Genomic DNA, 21,257 nt, shown 5'->3' with positions numbered 1-21,257 from the left:
AAAAGATTGTATTTACTTATGTTTACAAAGAAGGGAAGGGAAACAGAAAGGGAGAGAAACATCAATAGGTTGCCTCTTGCACGCACCCTGACCAGGGACCAGGTCCACATCCCAGGCACATACACTGACGAGGAATCAAGGCTGTAACTCTTTTACTTTGTGGAACAGCCAACCAACTGAACCACACAGGTCAGAGTGTATTTTTTTTAAGTTTTTATTTCAAAATAAATATGTTGATATATGAACGTTCCTATAAAAAATGTGACCCTGGCTAGTGCAGCTCAGTGGATTGAGTGATGATGGCCTGTGAACCAGAGTCACCAGTTCGATTCCCAGTCAGGGCACCTGCCTGGGTTGCAGACTAGGTGCCCAATGTGGGGATGCATGAAAGACAAGCATATATTGATATTTCTCTTCCTACCTCTCTCCCTATAAATAAATAAATACATACATACATACATACATACATACTTTAAAAATATGACTAAAGCATAATAATTTGTAATGCAACATGGTGGAATCTGTGAGATAATAATGAAGTCACTATATAATTCGAAGGCTTAATAACAATCTGAAACTTTAGTATTTACATGTTCTGCAATGTTTGCAGTTGAGGAAAAACAGTACTTTTGACTTTTTAGTGAGGATACCAGGACAATTAATACTAAAAGGCTTTAAAAAAATGCATACAGGCCCTGGCTGGTGTAGCTCAGTGGATTGAGCACAGGCCAGGAACCACACGATCGCAGTTCGATTCCCAGTCAGGGCACATGCCTGGGTTGCAGGCCGGTTCCCTGCAGGCCAGTTCCCAGCAGGGGATGCAGGAAAGGCAACCATACATTGATGTTTCTCTCCCTCTCTCCTTCCCCCTTCCCCTCTAAAGATAAATAAATAAAATCTTTTTAAAAATGCATACAAATGTAAACATAAAAATTGTATGATATTAAAAACATTAATTTTATTACCAATTTAAATTACAAAATGTGTATTCCTTGATTTTATGAAAAAAAATCTAAGCTGGTTTTAGATGAAATTTTAACAAGAAATAGTTTACTAACATTGACATATATTTAGGAAATTTGATCATATTAAAGAACTAGTTTAATTTTTAAGTATATTTTATTGAGTATGCTATTAGTTTCCCCCAATTTTTTCCCCTTTATCTTCTGTGCCCTACCCCCTCCCTCCCTCCACCATTCCCCCCCTTAGTTCATGTCCATGGGTTGTACATATGAGTCCTTGGGCTTCTCCATTTCCTATACTATTCTTAACCTCCCCAAACTAGTTTATTTTTATACTTAAAAAGTAAAAAGATTTACTTGTGTCAATTTTATTTTCAAATTTCAAAGGTAAAGACAAGGAGGCATATATGAATTGAGAAAAATGAATTATTTTTGCTAACAGTTAAATTCCAAACTCCTGGTTGGGGGTATTTCATTTTATGAAAATCTGAATATCACCAAAGGAGAGAGACATGAAAGGAAGGCTGGTTATAATGTTTAAACATTAAGCAGAGAAATCACCACTACTGACCATATTCCCTTCCTTGTAGAGAAATGTAGCATAAAGAAAGCTGGTAGCAACTGGGAACAGTTTAGATATCTTCAAATAGATCTTATCTACTGGCTAGACACCTGTTTGTTATTCAGGGTCTGGCAGAAATAACGCCTCTTTTATTACAAAATAAGCATATAATTCGCAACATAACAATATCACACTCAAGCATGCCATATGACATTTTGAGTGAAATGTTCAAATGAAAACTATAAACCATTATGCCCATATTACTTCCCTACCAACCAGACTCAAGCAGGCCTTACTTCTGTCAGACCCTGTACTTAAATGACTTAAAATACTTACCTGTGCTATAAAGACAGACTAAATGGAGAAAGAATCACCTTAAAATTGCCCTTTAAAATCTTTACTTAAATATAAACACAAATTACTTCATTTAAAATGCTACCTTTGTGGGGTGGGGGGAGTAGTTGGGGGAAAATGGACATAACTGTACTTGAACAACAAAGTGAAAAAAATAAATTTAAAAAATTAAAGTAAAATAAAATGCTACCTTTGTCTTTGTTAAAAGTATTTTATTATTTATTTATTTTTAGAGAGATGGGAAGGAGAAAGAGAGGGAGAGAAACATCAATGTATGGTTGCCTCTCATGCACCCCCTACTGGGGACCTGGCCCACAACCTAGGCATGTGCCCTGACTGGGAATTGAACCGATGAGATGACCCTTTGCTTAGCAGGGCTGCACTCAATCCACTGAGCTACACCAGCCAGAGCTACCTCTGTCTTTTAAATACATAAAAAACCAAAGTAATTTTGCTAACCAAATAGGACAACCATAAAAAAAACGACTATAACAGAAAAAAAATTATTCCACATTTAACAAATTAGTAGAGAAAATAGATAAAGACAGGTATAGAAGATGAACATGTGGACAAGGAAAGTTTAAAATGGAAATCAAGTGTAAGTCATATGTTGAAAGGACTTGAAAGACACTTGTGCCATTAATCGTTGTTGAAATCAGGTACAGTCATTAAACATTTTCATTATATGAACAATATCCAAGAATCATTAATCAGTTCCCAAAATATGCTAAATTAAAAGTACAGAGTCTTCATCATCAGAATACATACACGAAGCTAGTAGGGAAAAAACAAACATTAGCATATTTTCCAATTTGAAAAGGAAAGTAGTCCCACTATAATTAAGTAAAATTTCTATTAACAAAGGGCAAATTTTTAAGCAATCTCCACACCAAATTTTACTTCTTCTAAAAAAATTATCTAGCCCCATTGAAAGAGAAATTAAATTGTAAGAAAAACTATGGATATCACCATACCCAATTAAGCAGCTTTCAACTATATGGTAAGTATATGGGCATGTGTGGCACGGAGGGGTATCCATATAAAAATCCCAGCTTTTAATCAAAATTGACATTAAAAAAGAGAGAGAATGCTTATTTAGGAAAAAATCTAGCAAAGTGTTTTTCCTCTTAAAAGCTCAATTTTAAATATTTTTCATACCCTGTAAAAATACAAATAAAGAATATAACAAAAACAATTACTTTTTCAGAAGGAATGAACTGTTAAGTGACTGTTTTAGTATGCAACCTCTAAAGACAAAGCTTGGTTTAATGACCCTCAACACTAATACTGTTAAACTTGAACACAATACCATCTTGTCACTTAGGCTCGTTGACAGTGACAGAATTAAAATATAGAACGTTATTAGAAATTTTGTTCAAAATACTCCTATTTATATTTAAAACAGTAAGAAATCATAATGCATTTTTCAATGCCAGCCTAACTGTAACTGCAACCATAGTAAAAAAGCCTCTGTGAATAAATGCCTTTTTCATGAAAGAACCAATTTAAAACACAATTAACAGGTAATCAAAAGGCAACATTAAAATAATGGCACATTCAAATAACCGTAAAATTGTGTGTATAATTTAAACAGCTTGACAAACTGTTTGATATTATTCTCTTTCCAAAAAGTACATAAAGACTAAGCTATAAGATATGAAGTAAGTATTCGGTTACAGAAAATTCAAAAGATAAAGTCAGTCTACTACTTATATTTTTTAAAAGTCTCAACCAAAAAATTAATGAAAGTTAAACTGTCAATCAATCTATAATACTTCATCATTGTTTGTTAAATAAATGAAATTGTACAGAAATTTACAAGTTAGATCACTCTATCTCATAACAGCATACATTTACTATTAAATATGAATGATGCTGCATAATAGTATGCTAAAATAACAGACTTATTTATTCACACCGACTAAAATATTCACGACATGGCTAAGTCTTTTTTAATGATCTCAGAAGATATCATAGATTTAAAATATTAAAAATAACTGTAAAATCTGCTTTAAAACTTTCACAGAAACATATAAGTATATAAACCATATAAAAGTATATGTTACATATAATAAACATTTTGGGAATTATAAAGTATTTACTTCCTCAATTTCAGAAATATCAAAATTTCTTTGGCTACAAGATAGCCTAAATGTCTCAATTCTTTCTTGCAAGTCCCATGAAAAGATGCATTATAATTAAAATCAAATGACTGAACAACAAAAAAGTTTTACAGAAATTTATTGCACCCAATTAGTTAAACACTTGCATTAATACATTATTTACCACTCTATAACATCAACACTGAAAATGTATTACAATACTGCTCAAGCAAATCATATGAAATTTACACACAATTTAGATGCAATTACATAACTGTGTACCAAGTTACATACAAGTACATGTTAGCTACCATAATACATCCTTTCTAAAAAATGTAAGATTGGTAAACATAATTCTAAGACTTAATCATAATCCGCAAATTTCTAAAAGCTGCTTAATGCATATTCAAAATGTTCAAATACCTTGCCTATACTAAAATAGTTCAAGAAGGTATTTGTATCCCCATCATGAGATAACCCATGGGTCATTGATACCTCTTTGGTATACTAGATAGGAAACAAGTTATTAATTTTGTGTATATGTGTGTGTGTGATTTTCAACCTTGTTCATCTCATAGCACACATAAACTAATTTCTAAAATTCTGTGGCACACTAAAAAATACGGTTTTTGCTGACCTGACAAAAACAGGTATAATTTTGACTCATTCACAATAGACGGCTATTGTAGTGGTTGTTGTCATCTTTTAATCTGACAATCTAAGGGAAAACAGGTCAGTGCCCCTGACTAAATATCCAGGTCTTGCATGTTTTAAAAATTCTTGTGGCGCACCAATTGAAAATTGCAGATAGATATTATAAAAGCACATTAATCTGAGTGTAAAGAAAAACATGCTGAAGATAAAATTAAATTATTCTGAAAAGTAATCAAGAGGGTTGTATTTTTTAATCATAAACACAATATAGAAGAATTATGGATACCTTCCAATAAAATACTTTCCAGTTAGAGATACAATAAAGTAACTTAAAAGATGGAAATTATGTTTAATTTTGATAAGCTCTAACACAAATATAAAATTATCATACCTTAATGACACTTTCATTTGGTGGTTAAATATGAAATTAAAGTTCATCATTCACAGTTAAATTAGAATATAGCATGTTTTAACCATTATTAGCCTTTCAATAACATTTCAGGGCTCATATGTTACAGGGAAACAAATAACATAAATAAATGATGAGGAATTAAAACATTTTTTAAAAATTAATTTTTAAATGCTCTCATAATCTCTGTGATCATATAGTATAAAATCTTTGATGAATAAAATGTCCTTACCATTCCATTCTAGACTGTACCTCTATCCCATAAAATAACTGAATATATATTTTTTAATAAAAAAATAAGTAGGCAAGCAGCATGTTTTTGTATCCATGACTAAGCTCTACTCAAAGTGCAAAATAAAACTGTTCATTCACCTTAATAAAAATGTTCTCCTATTAATTCAGAGAATGCTGATCTATGAAATGGGAAAACCTATCAGCATTAACAAGATAAAAAACAGAGCAATAATAACAGCTTTCTCCATGGTATTTACTAGCTCAAAGTTAATGTCTTACAAAACTGTGACACAAAAATTACATGTATATTTTCATATTTTCTTAATATTAAAGCTTACTATTAGGAACAAATGAATGGTTAATTGGTGCTCTAAAGTAAACCTCATCAACTCTATCACAGATTTTTGGAGCTAGAATTAATCAGAGAAAACTTCATCCAGCACCTTCATTTTAAGGTTCAAAAAATTTTGGCAGAGTAGTTAAGTCACTTGCCCAAGTTTACAGAGATAGTTATTAGAAAAGTTACAATGAGAAATCAGATATTCCTATACCCACTGCTCCAAAATTCCACCCACCACACAGCAGTTGCTTGAAGATTTTGAGTGTGGGGAACACTACAGTACAGAGAAAGGTTTGAAATGACATCTTAAAAATTATGGTTAGATTCTTTAATAGTTTATTCTCCATTGCGTTGCATGCTTTTCTTCTCCCAGCTATCCCTTACTTAAATATGTCTGTACAGGCTCCACTGTTTACATCTGCAAATATTGGTTAAGTCTTACTAAAGTTAACAGTATCATGCTATTTCTATTTTATTTAAAAAACTAGTTAAAAATCTCAGCAGACTGGACACTTTGTAAACTTATTCTAATAGTGATTTCTTAATCTTAAATATCTGAGCAATCTCCTTTTTTTCACTTTGAACAGGTTTTAATAAATGGGACCACCATACTGAATGACAACTAAAAACAATAATCAAATATTGAGGGAAAAGATGTCTGTTGTTACTAACATGATTTACTTTCATCAAGAAATTAATCTGTCAAAATTAGAAGTAGTCTCAAAAATTAGCAGAGTTTACATGAAAACATAAAATTGATGGTACTGTATTTATAACACACCCTATGCTAGGTGTGTTAATATATTTACTTTCTCTTAAGGTTTCTGAGTTTTAGCCCATTTTCTGGCCTTTCTTTCAAACTTGCAGGAAGACTGTGATCGAGTCTTTCTAAAGCAGTCACTCCCGGTTTTGACAACCAGCTTGCGCTTCTGTTGCTGTTTACGCCCACGCCTAGGGTGTGTTATAACTTTTTTAAAGTCCTTACAGATGGAACCATACCTATTCTCAGGATCATTGTCATCGTCATCATCATCCACTGTGACAGGCACTGATTTAGATAAGGCTTCATCTCCTTGAAGGGAAAAAGTATACTTAAAATTAGTTCTAAATTAACTACACAAGTACAACCATGTAAAATAAAACTGAAAGCCTAAAACTTTAATAACAAGTAGTAGGTTCTGAACTGTACTCTGGGATCCAAAACATGATTAAAAATAGTTTATAAGAAAAGCACATGGGGAATTTAAGAAGTGCCAATAGTAAAATGATAAAGTTAGGTCTTATATTTCAAAGTTCCTTCCCAGAGCACAAGAATTCTAAAGCTCATCCATCAGGTAACAAAAGTCTTTGTCATTCGCCTTCACTTTCATGTAAGTTTCCTGATGAAATAAGCTTTGTAGTGACCATTAAGTTTAAAGCTAACATATATAATCTTTCCTGTATCATTAAAGAACAGCAAAATTGCTATCAATAATTTGGTAGTACTAAGTAATTTCAAACTATACTTGATTTGCATAGTACTAATGAGTAGAATCACAGAGATACATTCAACTACAGTAAAACTTATTTTCTTATGAAAAGCTACTTTTTCTATCCTTTGATTAATACTCTAAGGACATTATGATTTGGCATTTCATTATATGTAAATTTTGCCTCAAAAACAAACTTAAATATTGAACTCTTACTAAATACTAAATATGCTGAAGTAGGGAGAAGTATGCTGATGTTTATTATTTACTTTGAAATGCATCCAAAATTTCAAGAGCATTACACTGAATGAAAAAAAGCCAATCTCAAATGGTTACATACTTCATGATTCCGTTTCAAAACAAAGCACAGATAAAAATCAGATTAACACTTGCTACAGGTTAAGAATGGAGGTAAGCAAAGAAGCTGTGCATCAGATGTAGCACTAGGGAAACTTGTGGTAATGGAATAGTTCAATACCTTGGTTGTGGTGATTTACTAAGCTACAAATGGTATGATTTCACAGAACTATACTTACGCATACACACATACACACACACAAACAAGTGCATGTAAAACTGGTGAATCTGAATAAATCTTCCATTTCCTGGTTTTGACAGTACACTATAGTTACCTGAGATGTTACCATTAGGAGAAACTGAATGTAGGGTATCCAAGATCGCCCTGTACAATTTTTTTTGTAGCTAAATCCTGTGAATTTATAATTATTTCAAAAGAGTTAAAAAGGCAAAAAATTTTAGTTGCATTGATGGATAGAGGATATATAGATATCTTACAAACAGTACTCTACATATACAAATATGCTACAATGTTAATGAAAGAAACTTTTCTGCATAATGAAGTTTTTCATATTTGAAGAAAATGTTGGACAGAAAAGCCCCTAAAGAATACAGAAGCTACATGTTCAACATAGAATAGAAATACACTAACTATATAAAGGCAATAATAAATCTCACAATAACCTAGCAAACTCATCATACTTCATTTAAACAGACCAATCTTCAAATATAATATTGCCACTAATAATTAGATTCTTTACTGTAGCTTTCAAAATTTGACCCATCCTTCAAAATTGTGTTCAAATGCTGTTATTTTAAGTCTTTCTACAATAGTTACATTAAGTGGCTCACTTGCTACTTATCACAAAGCCCCATTTTACTTTTATATCTTTCTCCTGGCATTCTTTAAAAAAAGATTCATCTATGTCTATCTTACTCATTAGACTACAATCTCCTAGAACTGTGTTCTTTTTTTAACTTATTGATTTGAGGGAGACACATTGATTTGTTGTTCCCCTTGTTTATACATTCACTGGTTAATTCTATGTGCCCTGACCGGAAATCGAACCCACAATCTTGGCATATTGGGGATGATGCTCTAACAGACTGAGCTACCTGGCCAGGACCTTATTACGATTATGTACTTAATCTTGGTTGCTTATTGCTATTCCCAAAGACAATTTTTTTCTTTTAATAGTGAATCTTTATTTCTGTAAAAAGAATCTGAGTTTCAAAAAGGCAGTACAAATATCCTTGGAGAAAACACATGATATTCATGTACTATAAAATATATGGAACATCTGTATACAGATTCTTGCCTTCACAACTGAAAACAGTAATGACTAACACTGATTTACAGCATATTAAATTGTATAGACTACAGTTTATAAAGGAATAATTCCACTCCCTCTACAAGCCCCAATTTCTCAGAAAATATTCTATCATGTAACAGGACACCCAATTATTGCTGAATAAATTGGAATCCTCTAAATTCATGAGAGTGGGGAAGGATTTTTAAAAGCTCATAAAGACTGTCACCTAAATTAAGTTGTGGACATATTAAGAGGAATAAATTTAGCTTGTGTATATACACATGCAAGCAAATTCTTTTTAAAAATTACATTTGTTTATATTTGGAGAGAGGGGAAGGGAAAAAGAGAGGGAGAGAAACGTCAATGTGTGGTTGCCTCTGGCGTACCCCCAGTACTACTGGAGACTTGGCCAGCATCCCAGGCATGTGCCCTAAATGAAAATGGAACTGGTGACCATTTGGTTGTCAGGCTGGTACTCAATCCACTGAGCCACACCAGCCAGAGCAATGCAAGCAAATTCTTAAGGAATGTCACTTGTATCATTGGGTAACACCAAAACTTATCTCGAAAAACAGTACTTTTTACATAATGTTTATTTTCAATGCCCTTCATATTCTTTTCCGCCTAAGTATTTCTACTGACACAGTCCAATTTTGAGATGTGTTAACTCCCTAGCAAATTTATCTTCTTTTCATCTAACATAATGAGTCCCAAGAAATATCCAGGGTAAAAGAATCTGAACATGATTTGTTCTACCAAACAGTAGTTGAGACACTGGCATCTGCTGACTTGAATTCTCAAGGCTCCTCTAAATATATAAATGAGAAAGGATTCACCTCCCCACGAGCACACTGGTCCTTCAGAATGAAGTAACGTAAATCAAAATAAAGCATCATGATCTAGACTAGTGCTGGGTTAAGAAATGCACCCTCTGACTATTTGCCATATGCTGCCATCTCTTCTTAAGATCTGATGAACACATTGTTATATACTATACTAGGTATTAACAGCTCCAAACGTGTTCTATCAAATTAGACTTGGGGAAATTAAAATTAGTATTTGAAATCAAACATGTTGATTTCACTAGGGAAGCAGTTTATTCATGGAAATCAGTTTTCCAAAATTTAAGATTAGCTCAATAGCCTACAATTTCCTAGAGAATGCTCCATGTAACTAGTTACAATTTATTATTCTCGTACTCCTTAATAAGAGTTTTCTCAACTAACCTGATAACAAAAACACTGATTTGATATCAAAGTAACTGTAAGATTGTTTTTTAGATTTGTATTGAATTTATTGGGGTGACATACGTTAATAAAATTACATAGGTTTCAGGTGTACAATTCTACAACACATCATCTGCATACCATATATTGTGTTCACCACCCCAAGTTATCTCCTTCCATCACCATTTATCCCCCTTTTCCCTCTTCTTCCTCAGCCCACCCACCTTCCCAGTGGTAATTGCCATACTGTTGTCTGTTTTTCCTTAATCCCTTTACCATTTATACCCAGACACCCAAGACCCCTTCCATCTAACTGTTGTCAGTCTGTTTTTAGTACTTATGAATCTGTTCCTATTTTGTTAGTTTATTTTATTCATTAGATGCCACATGTAAGTGAAATCATATGGTATTTGTCTTTCTCTGACTGGCATATTTCACTTAGTATAATAATCTCCAGTTCCATCCATGTTGTTGCAAAAGGTAAGAGTCCCTTCTTTATTATGGCTGTGTAGTATTCCATTGTGTAAATGAACCACAGATTTTTTTATCCACTCATCTACTGATGGGCATTTGGGCTGCTTCCAAATCTTGGCTGCTGTATATAATGCTGTGTAACGAGATTGTATTTTGAATGCAAGTCTACAATCTTACACACAATTCTGGGATCCAAAAAGCTCTCAAAACTTAAAAAGTTATGTAAGGTGGCACCAAAGTTCTCATTTGGCAACAAAACTAAATCTGAACTGTTTATTCTAACTGTGAATGGTCTCTTATGTTTTGTTGCAGAAATACTAGTGTGTTTGATAATGTGTTGCCTTGGGCCCTATTGGAAGCATTATATAATATATGGTAAGTACTCTGTATTATCTTTCTGAGAACCAAAGAGTTGAAAATTCTGCAACACATTAGGGTAAAAAATTTGAAAAAGTGTGGACCTATAGTAACCACACAGGCTGAGCTCCATCTAGGCATGTGATATAACAGTATTAAACGAAATACACCATGCATATCATACTTGGTTTTCAAATCAACTCATTAGATAAACACTCCATAAAATAATTTAAAATGTTATTATAAGACAAGATTCAAGTTAATTCCACTAAAATTCAACTGGAAAAAATAAAAAATCCTAGCATTAAAAAGTCAATGAAAAATTTTAAACATTCGGCTTGTGCTGGGAACACTGTCCTTTATAAGTAAAAATCTACTCCATAAAAATGTTAAAAATTCCGCCCTGGCTGGTGTAGCTCAGTGGATTGAGTGCGGAACTGTGAACCAGACAATCGCGGTTCAACTCCCAGTCAGGGCACATGCCTGGGTTGCAGGCGGGTTCCCTGCAGGCCACTTCCCAGCAGGGGACGCACGAAAGGCAACCATACATTGATGTTTCTCTCCTTCCCTTCCCCTCTAAAGATAAATAAATAAAATCTTTTTAAAAAAGTTAAAAATTCCAAGTTTCCCTAGTTAACTGACAGGTTTTACTGACTTTAAAAAAAAGCACAATGTGTGACAAGATTACATTTATTATACAACTGATTTCAAAAAAGACCTGTGGTAACAATTACAGTTATTTTTATAAGCATTGAGGTGGGCAGTGAAGTATCACTGACCAGTGGACCCAAACCCTAAATGTCCTAGTGCTCTACCTCATCAGGGTAGGGGATAATCCATCTACTCTTTGAATTTCTTTCTTTCTTTTTTTAAAAATATTTTATTTACTTGTTTTTAGAGAGAGGGGGAGGGAGAAAGAGAAAGAGAAAAGTCAATGTGTGGTTGCTTCTTGTGCGCTCCCAACAGGGTACCTGGCCCGCAACCCAGGCATGTGCCCTGACTGGGAATTGAACTTGGGACTCTTTGGTTCTCAGGCTAGCCCCCAATCCACTGAGCTATGCCAACCAGGGCTGAATTTCTTTCTCCCTTTTTTTTTGTCTTTAATACTAAACAGAAATATCTGTTAATGTCACTAGAAAAAACTTGATGAAAAGATCTGCAAGGAGTTTCAATTAAATTAATTTTTTCAGGGGACTGAATAGGATACAGAAAGTTACTCTGGCCAACTAAAAAAGGCATATACGTGATAAAACAGTTAAAACTTTCACACACCATGCTTCACTGGTACGAAGCACTATCTTCATCATATTAATAGATACCTTGTGAACTACTGTCTGATTTTCCTTCATAAAGTACTACTATTCATTACTTCAAAAAAATCCTGAAACATTAATTTAAAAATTGTTATTTAACTAACAAATTTAGTATACCTAATAGATAATATTACCAGTGTTTCAAATAATTTCCAGTGGTGACTGGAAAATTAAATGGAGAAAGGTTTCTAGTAAATCTGTAAAGAATTTTTAACTTGTCTTTTCCCAAACGATAACCCTGCATTTGACTGGCTTCGAGGGAAAATAAATAATGTAGTTATTCAAGAAAGAATTAAGTACAAATTATACATTTTTAAATTTATTTTTTGCATACCTGAAGATTGACAAAATCCAGTATGTGAAGAAAGCACTAAATTTTCGGTCACAGGTTTAATTTTCTGCTCATCACTGCTGCCCTCGCCTACAGAATTCTGATCATCTCCTATATCAGAAGATGAGGAAGTAATTTCAGCTTGCTTCCTTTTAGTGCTTGTTCTGAGGGAGTTTCTCATTTTCTCCTTGACATTGCCTGCCTTCTTTTTAGCTGGAGTTCTTTGCTTCTTCAGCTTTTTATTATCTTCAGAACTTTCCTCAGCATCTGAAGATGATGAGCCACTTTGTACTTCCTTGGTATTTCTCTTCGAATTTAAATTTCGTCTCTCCCTCAATTCTATTCTTTTCAGTTTCTTATCAGAAGAAGGACAACCATCTTCTTTTACAGAATATTTCTCAGTATCAGATGATGAACAATCCTGTCTCTTCCTTGAACTCCTTTCAGGCAAGCAGCACCTTTTCTTCTCTCTTCCAGATGCTACATTCTTACTACTCCTTTTTTCTTCTGAAGAAGCACAACCATCTCGTTTCCCTTGTAACTTCTCAACACTATCAGATAACTCCTCCTTCTTTTTAGAAGTTTTGTCTTTTATTTTCTTACTTCTCTTCTCCCCATTGGTTGTGCCATTCTTATTTTGTTTTATGCCTTCAGGAAAATGACACCCTTCTCTGTCCGGTAATTTCTCATTGCCATCAGATGATGATTCATATAGTTGTTCCCTCCTAAGAACTTTTTTCTTCATTTGTGTGGTTTTCTTTTCTTTGTCTTCAGTTCCCTTTTTGCTCTGCTTTTTATCATCTTCAGAGGAGTCATCGCTGTGTTCTTTCTTTGAGAACTTTTCAGCAATATCAGGTAAGCTGCCCTGTATTTTCTTACAGGCTTTGGTTTTCAGATGCTTACTTTTTGCTTTTATTTCAGCAACCTTACTGTCTTCTGGAGAACTACAACTCTCCTCTTTCCCAGAAAAAGGCTTATCAGTAGCATCAGAGAAAACACCTGGCTGCTGCTTCTTAGAGAGTCTCTCTCTTAACTCCAAGTTGGTCTTGTCATTATCAACTGTGCCATCTGGTAAAGAAAAACTGTCTCTCTCTGGTTTCTTTTCAGCCTCACCAGATACTTCTCTTTGTGCAGCCTTCAAACTTCCCTGCCCTAGAATATCCATTCTTTTTCTGCTGTGTTTTTCATCTTCGGAAGAATCATAATTTTTCTTATTCGGAACTCTTTTTTTGGATGTTCTAGCAGCCCCAATTTTACTCATGCTCTTTATCTCTTTTTCTAAATCTGAATCATAATTGGAAGATTCAGACTGGTTTTCTCGTTTCTTCTTAGCAAGTATACACCTTTTAGCTGATTTGCCTTTTCTAATATCAAAATCTGAGCCAGAAGTAGAACTTTTTCGTTTTCTTTTTCCTTTATCATCCTTCCCTGTTTGAGTCTTGAAATCATACAATGTCTTCTCATGGTTTATATGAGTTTCATTAATGTCAGTATCTGAAGAAGAAATGTGATTCATTCTGGATACCTGTTTGAGGACTGCTATCACATCGTCAGAATCTGAATTTTGATCCACAATCTCCGGCTGCTTAGATTTAGACAATTTATTAGTTTTAGGATTACCTATAATACTGTCAGAAGAATTCTGCTTATCTTTTTTTCTCATTGGATTTGACGGCTTTTGTTTATCCTTAAGTGTTTCATTACTTTCTTCATCTGAATTAGATGTTGCAGGATTGGTTTCTGTCTGTCGCCTCAAGGGTGTAGTCTTTACACGCGGTGATCTTCGAAGATCAGATTCTTCTGAAGGTAGTAAAACTTCACATTCAAGCAAAACCGCATTATCATTTTTTTCCTGTCCAAGTTCACAGTTCTCTGACTTGGGGCTCAGACCAGAACGTTTACAGCCATCTTTATCTTGAAGAACTTCCTGGGAATCAGCACCTTTAATTGGGGAATTAGAAAGGGAGACAGGGGTAAGTTTAACATATAATTCTTTTGTTACTTTAGCTGTAGTTTTTGATTTAATACCTCCTTTGTTGTCTTTTGTAGTATTTAATTTTAAAGATGAACTCTCCACTTCCTGCTCAGTGAAACTGTTGCCACCTCCCTGATGATCAGCTGAACTCTGAACTTCCATAGCAGTCTCAAGATTCTCAAAAATATCTTCTGGGACTGAGGATGGAACAGACACAATATCCATGTCTAAGTCTTCAGAAGTGTTAGCAGGTTCATACTGAGGTTCTTCTTTTTTATCAGATTTGTCATGTTCACCACTGGCACTTTTCCTTGCTCTTTGTTCCTCTACTGGAATACTTTGATCTACGTGCTCACTATCTACCTGCTTTCTTGACAGTTTAACTTCTGATTTGGAAACATCCTTCCTTTCCACAGCACAGAATTTTTCTCCTTTTCGTACTTTAGTTTCAGACTTAGCATCTACGACTTTATGTTCTTTGGTATTTTTCTCTTTATTTACAGCATCAAAACCTCGAATCTCTGAATTCAAATCTTCCTCTAATGCAAGATGAGCTTTCCTGATATCAGCCAACACAGATTTAAAGGCCTTAAGCTGACGTAACTTTGTAGCAGCATCAGTATCTGAATTATCTGTTGCCTGCTTCAAAAACTTAACGTAACTAGAGTTCATGTTGGCTGTGGTCTCAATCAGTTTTTTTGTCTTCTTAATCATCTCTTTGGGCACAATTAGTGCTGAATAAGAGTAGGTTATAGAACCAGAATATGAATCTTCTAATTTCTTCTCTTCTCCATTACAATTTGAACTATTTTTCTTTGGAGAAAATCTGGGTGTATGGTCATATACTTTATTATTCTTTTCATTGTCAACTTTTATCTTCTTCTTATTTTGTTGTAATAACTGTTCTAAATTTTCAAATACGCTGTTACAAGCAGTAACCAAGTCCAACAAAGGCTCCGGGTGACAAATGTAGCAATACCATTGGTTGTTTTCATCCATTATGGTAGACAGCTCCTTTCGGCCAAGGTTGCGCAGAATGCATTTCTTACAGAAGGCATTGTGGCAAAAATCACAACAAATCAAGTTTCCACCTTCTGCACACCATCTGAAATTATTTAAAAATTAAAATATTATTCCCAAATGAAACTCATTTTAAATCTTTTCATTATTCAAACTATTTAAATTTCCCTGCAAACAATTTTAATAGAAAAGCAGTTTAGGTCATCTGCTTATTCTTTATTAAAAACTTAAAACAGTCAAAAACCTAAGGCTTTATGGAAAAGAACAATCTACCATGAAAAACATCAATGATAATACAACAAAAAATAGATCTAATAACAAATTATATAAGAATTCCCCCTTCCAAAACAGTAAACAACACTGAGTTTTAGTTAATCATGACATAGTACCTACCTACATTGTTCATCCATTCCATCTGAGTCACGGCTAATATCATCACTCATGTAATATTTAAAGCAATTCTATTAAAAGAAAAGGGGAAGAGAAAATTTTATTTGAAATTGGTAACATCCATAAAGAACAAAAACTTTATCTTTTAAATCATTAATAAAGTGAAGGGAATGTGTGTATGATTGTATGTGTGTATATTTTAGACAAGCAAAGTAAAACACTTATTATGAACTACTCAGTACTACTACTCTCCAGATATAGAAATAGCTCAAGAAACTAATTCCTTGAAATAGATTTCCATGAGCCCAACATTCTGTATATAAAAAACTATAAATTATTTTGGTAAAGCAAATTTCTGATCTACTACATGACTAGCTACTAAAGCTCTGCATAAAAATGTATCAGATGTTATGCCCTGGCTGGCATAGCTCAGTGGATTGAGCACGGGCCTGCAAACCAGAGCGTCGAGGTTCGATTCCCAGTCAGGGCACATGCCTGGGTTGCAGGCCAGTTCCCAGAAGGGGATGCATGAGAGGCAACCATACATTGATGTTTCTTTCCCACTCTTTCTCTTTCCCTTCCCCTCTCTGGAAAAATAAATAAATAAAATATTTTTTTAAAAATGTATGAGATGTTGAGAGACAGTTTGGTTGTTTCCATGTCCTAGTCACTGTGAATAATGTTGCAGTGAACATAGAGGTACACATACCTTTGTGAATTAATGTTTTCAAATTTTCCAGGTACATGCCCAGAAGAGGGATTCCTGGGTGAGATAGTAACTCTATTCTTAATTTTTTGAGGAATCTCCATACTGTTTCCATAGTGGCTGTACCACTTTACATTCCCACCGACAGGGAATGAGGGTTCCTTTTTCACCACAACCTCTCCAACACTTGTGATTCATTATGTTATTGAGAATAGCCATTCTAACAGGTGAGATGATATCTCACTGTAGCTTTGATTTGCAGTTCTGAATTTCAGTTTTCAGTTGTAGTTTCAACAGATTGGGAAAAGAAGATGTGGTACATATGTACAATGGCATACTATTCAGCCATAAGATGAAATACTGACATTTGCGACAACACGGATGCATCTTGAGACTATCATGCTAAGTGAATTAAGTCAGATGGAAAGTCAAGAACCATACAATTTCACTCGTATGGGATATAAAATTGAAAGCAACAAATGAACAAACAAGAAAACAAACAAAAACTCATAAATACAGACAATGTATGGTGGTTACCAGAGAGAAGGTAAGTGGAAACAGTAAATAATAAAGGTGGTCAAATACATGGTAAAGGAAGATTTGATTTTGGCTGGTGGGCATACAATGCAGTATACAGACTATGTACACAGAATTCCACACTTGAAACCTATACAATTTTATTAACCAATGTAACCTCAATAAAATTAACTAAAAAAATAAAAATCAATCAGGAAAAAAATATATCACATATTGTTGCTACATAATAAATTTAATAGTCATCATATATTAATGGCTACTATGTATACAGCTTAGCAACATTATCCTACATTAACATACATTATCTTTAAGTCTCAAAATACCTACCATGCAAGGTCAAAGGTATTACACCCCATTTGAGAGTTAAAACTAAGGTTCATTAATATGTGGATAAATCTGCTAAAGTCATACCACTAGTAAGAGGCAAAGACAGTATTCAAATCCAAGTCTGACTGACACGAAATTCCTTTAACTGGGACTGGATAAAGGGAAGGTTCCATATCCATTCATGAAAACTACTACTGAAATGGACTAGGTTCAACAGACTGTCCCTTGGGAGAATAATCAATCATGTATATAAAAGAGACTTGGAATGCACATTACAAATTGTAGCAATATGAAATTTACCTGTCAAAATTTAAAATATGAGGCAACAACATGTACCCAACATAGGGTACATGTTGTACTGAATTCAAGGAAAGGAGGGTCACAATTGCTGAAGGAGAAAAATTTAGTACATTTAAGTAGGTCTATATCTATCAAAAATACATTAAAGAAACAATCTAGAACTAGAACTCTGAGGAAACAAGTTGGACCCTGCATTTCAAGAAGACATTTTATTACAAAACAAACTAAACACAGGAATAATCTTACCAGTAATATGAGCTGCAGAAACTATAACTTTGATATGAAAAATATTTAAAATAAGCTCCAAAGTATTACTAATAAAAATTACACATACACTGTTAACACACACCAAACATTTTTAATTATACTATCTCCAAATTATGTTAAAACTCTGTTCCACAGACAGTTTAGATTTGGGTAATTAGGGTATGGGAGAGGGAAAGTTATATAAAGACCAATATCCTTGAAAACATAGATGCAAAAATCCTCAACCAAGTATTAGCAAACTGGATAGAGCAATACATTAAAAAGATTATACACCATGATCGAGTGGGATTCATTCCAGAGATGCAAGAGTGGTACAATGCCCATGAATCAATAAATGTGAAACACCACATAAACAAAATGAAGGATAAAAATCACATGGTCACATCAACAGATGCAGAAAAAGCATTTCATAAAATACTTTCATGATAAAAACTCTGAGCAAAGCGGGAATACAGTGAACATACTTCAATGTAATAAAAGGCAAATAAATATATGACAAACCTATAACCAACATCATTCTCAAAGAGTAAAAACTAAAAGCATCTCCCTTAAGATCAGGACCAAGACAGGGATGTCTAATTCCACCACTATCATTCAACATGGTACTGGAAGTCCTAGCCACATTGATCAGACAAGAAAAAAATACAAGACATCAAAATTGGAAAAGAGGAATTAAAACTGTCATTATTGGTAGATGACATGATACTATATACAGGGCCTGGCACAAATAATGCTTTTTTATTACAAAATTATAAGCACGAAATTCTGTAAGATAACAATATCACAGACAAGGACATCACGTGACATTTTAGGTGAAATGTTCGAACTAAAACTATAAATTATTACACCCATATTATCAGCCCACCAACCACACTCAAGCAGGCATTACTTCTGTTGGACCCAAAAACCTCAAGTCTCCACCAAAAAACACTAGAACTGAAAAATGAATTCAGCAAAGTAGCAGGATACAAATAGTCAGAAATTGGTAACATTTTTCATACACCAATAATGAAATGTCAGAAAGGGAAACCAAGAAAACAATCTCATTTACAATCGCATCAAAAAAAGTAAGTTACACAGGAATAAATTTAACCAAAGATGTAAAAGATATGTACTTGGAAAATTATAAGACACTGAAGAAAGTAACTGAAAAAGATACAAGTAAGCGGAAGCATACACCATGATCATGGACAGGAATAACATCATTAAAATGTCCATACTACCCAAAGCAATCTATAGGTTCAATACAATTGCTATGAAAATATCAATGGCAGATTTTACAGAACTAGAACAGATATTGCAAAACAATTTTTTAAAGATTTTATTTATTTATCTTTAGAGAAAGAGGAAGAGAGGGAGAAGGGGAGAGAAAAATCAATGTGCAGTTGCCTCTCAAGCACTCCCTACTATGTAACTGGTCCACAACCCAGGTATGTAGCCTACATTGGGAATCAAACTTGCAACCCTTTGGTTCACAGGCCAGCACTCAATCCACTGAGCCACACCAGCCAGGGCTGGATGCTCCTTACATGTACCCTGATCAAGGATAAAACCTGCTACCTTCGTGTATCAGTAGGATGCTCTAAACAACTGAACTGCCCAGGCAGGCCACATATCTTTTTTTCTCTTTTTTATCATCATCTGAGGATATGCTTATTGGTTTTCAAGAGAGGGGCAGGGAGGGAGAGAAACATCCATCAGTTGCCTCTCGCACATGCTCCAACCTGGGACTAAGCCTCAGACCTAGGCACAAGCCCTGACCAGGAATGGAACCTGCAACCTTCCAGTTTCCAGGACAACACTCCAATCATCTGAGCCACCCAGCCATGACCAGACACTATTTGGTATCATCTTCATTATAAAACCCCCTAGCCAACTCCAAATCACAGAGGATTCCTATGTGTACCCATAGTACACAACATCTCCCCTTATCATGGCACTAATAAGGCTTATCCCTGTCTTCCCCACTTCAGCATTAGCCCTCCAAGGGCAGAGACCACTTCCATCTTCATCACTATGCACCAAAGTTCTAACACTGTGCACCAAGTATGATACATTATAAGCATTCAATTACTTGTGGAATGAATTATCAGCAGATCATTACATACCTTACAAATAAGTACTTGTAGTGAAGGGTGTCTATAAATGGAATCTTTCTGAAAATGATTGACCTGTTGTCCACAAGCTGTGCAGCTCACAATCCCGTGAAGCCCATCTTCTAGGAGAAAGGAGTGACTGTTATTAACACATATGCATACACACAGAAAGATATTTATATAGTCATAATTATGCATCTTTCGCATTGGAAATTAAATGCCTCATAATCCTTGGGAAAATGATATTTGGACACAAGTAAAAAGGTTAATAATTTTATGAACTTAATAAAAACATGACAACCTTGGAAAATTCCAGAGCTGAAAACCCTAACTTGTTTTCCTTTACAAATGCAAACCCTATTTCTCATAACAACTTGATATAACATGAAGAAACTCCATAAAAATTCTAAAAATAGAGATCAAGGGCTTTTTTGTTTTGCTATTAATTTGAAAATAAATTCAGTATCACATCCTAAATTATCAATAAGCAAGAAACATATACGGAACAGATTCTTTCTCAAACCTATACTTAAGTTAGGTATGCTATATAGTTTTTATTCTCAAAATGGAATTGCCTGTACAGATCCTTTCAATACAGTATGTATGTGAAAACCTAGTAACATTATATTACCAATCTGTTCGTAACATTTACTGGAATGCTATACACAATCCCCATCAAGCTGCCGTCTGTCTATGTCTATTCCACTGTCTACTCCATACAGGCACTATTTCCAAATAAAACTTGTAGGTACTTCTAATCTTGGCAGCAAAATATCAGAATGGTTGAGCGAGGGGAGAAAGGCACAGCGACATTTGGCAGTGTCCGCAGAAAAACAGACTGAAGATAACCCAAGCAACAAAGATTAAGAGGAATTTTCTCCTGCCTGTCTCACTCTTATCCCTAGTTCTGCTTAGGGCAGTGCTTCACAATCTGAGCTGAATATTAATTAGAATCATCTGACGAATCTTTTTGAAAACAGAGATACTTATCCCCACCCCTAAAGCACTAAATAAAAATTCCATAAACATTTGTTTAAGTTTTATGGCTGACTCTGATGTGCAACCAAAACCTTGATCCAAATAAGAAAGCAGATTATGATTCAAAATGCCTGCATTCACAAATAAAAGGGAGACAACTAAAAAACTAGAAACTGTCTCCATTCCTAAATAAAGGGCAAAGCAACATACAGATTTTTCACCTTTTAATTTCCTATTTTGTTTTCTCATTTTTAAGGTCCAAAG

At 34.2% G+C, this 21,257-nt stretch overlaps 1 protein-coding gene across 6 annotated transcripts in view; it reads right to left on the bottom strand.

Annotated features, from left to right (window-relative positions):
- The window catches only part of ATRX (ATRX chromatin remodeler), a 200,037-nt gene that overhangs the window by 112,664 nt on the left and 66,116 nt on the right, over positions 1 to 21,257 (bottom strand). For 3 of the 6 annotated variants that reach the window (XM_037132200.2, XM_037132204.2, XM_037132206.2), the window contains 4 exons: positions 20,028 to 20,137; positions 15,786 to 15,853; positions 12,401 to 15,477; positions 6,617 to 6,689 (listed from right to left, as the gene is read on the bottom strand). In XM_037132200.2, coding sequence (XP_036988095.2) covers positions 6,617 to 6,689; positions 12,401 to 15,477; positions 15,786 to 15,853; positions 20,028 to 20,137 — 3,328 coding nt within the window. The remainder of the gene's footprint in view (positions 1 to 6,616; positions 6,690 to 12,400; positions 15,478 to 15,785; positions 15,854 to 20,027; positions 20,138 to 21,257) is intronic. The other 3 variants (XM_037132202.2, XM_037132205.2, XM_037132203.2) reach the window with 2 other exon arrangements.

Source organism: Artibeus jamaicensis, unplaced genomic scaffold, assembly GCF_021234435.1.
Source record: "Artibeus jamaicensis isolate MK-2021 breed Jamaican fruit bat unplaced genomic scaffold, CSHL_Jam_final contig_241, whole genome shotgun sequence".
NCBI lineage: Eukaryota > Metazoa > Chordata > Mammalia > Chiroptera > Phyllostomidae > Artibeus > Artibeus jamaicensis.
The sequence above is the reverse complement of the archived record's forward strand: the minus strand, read 5'-3'. Positions and strand labels throughout refer to the sequence as shown.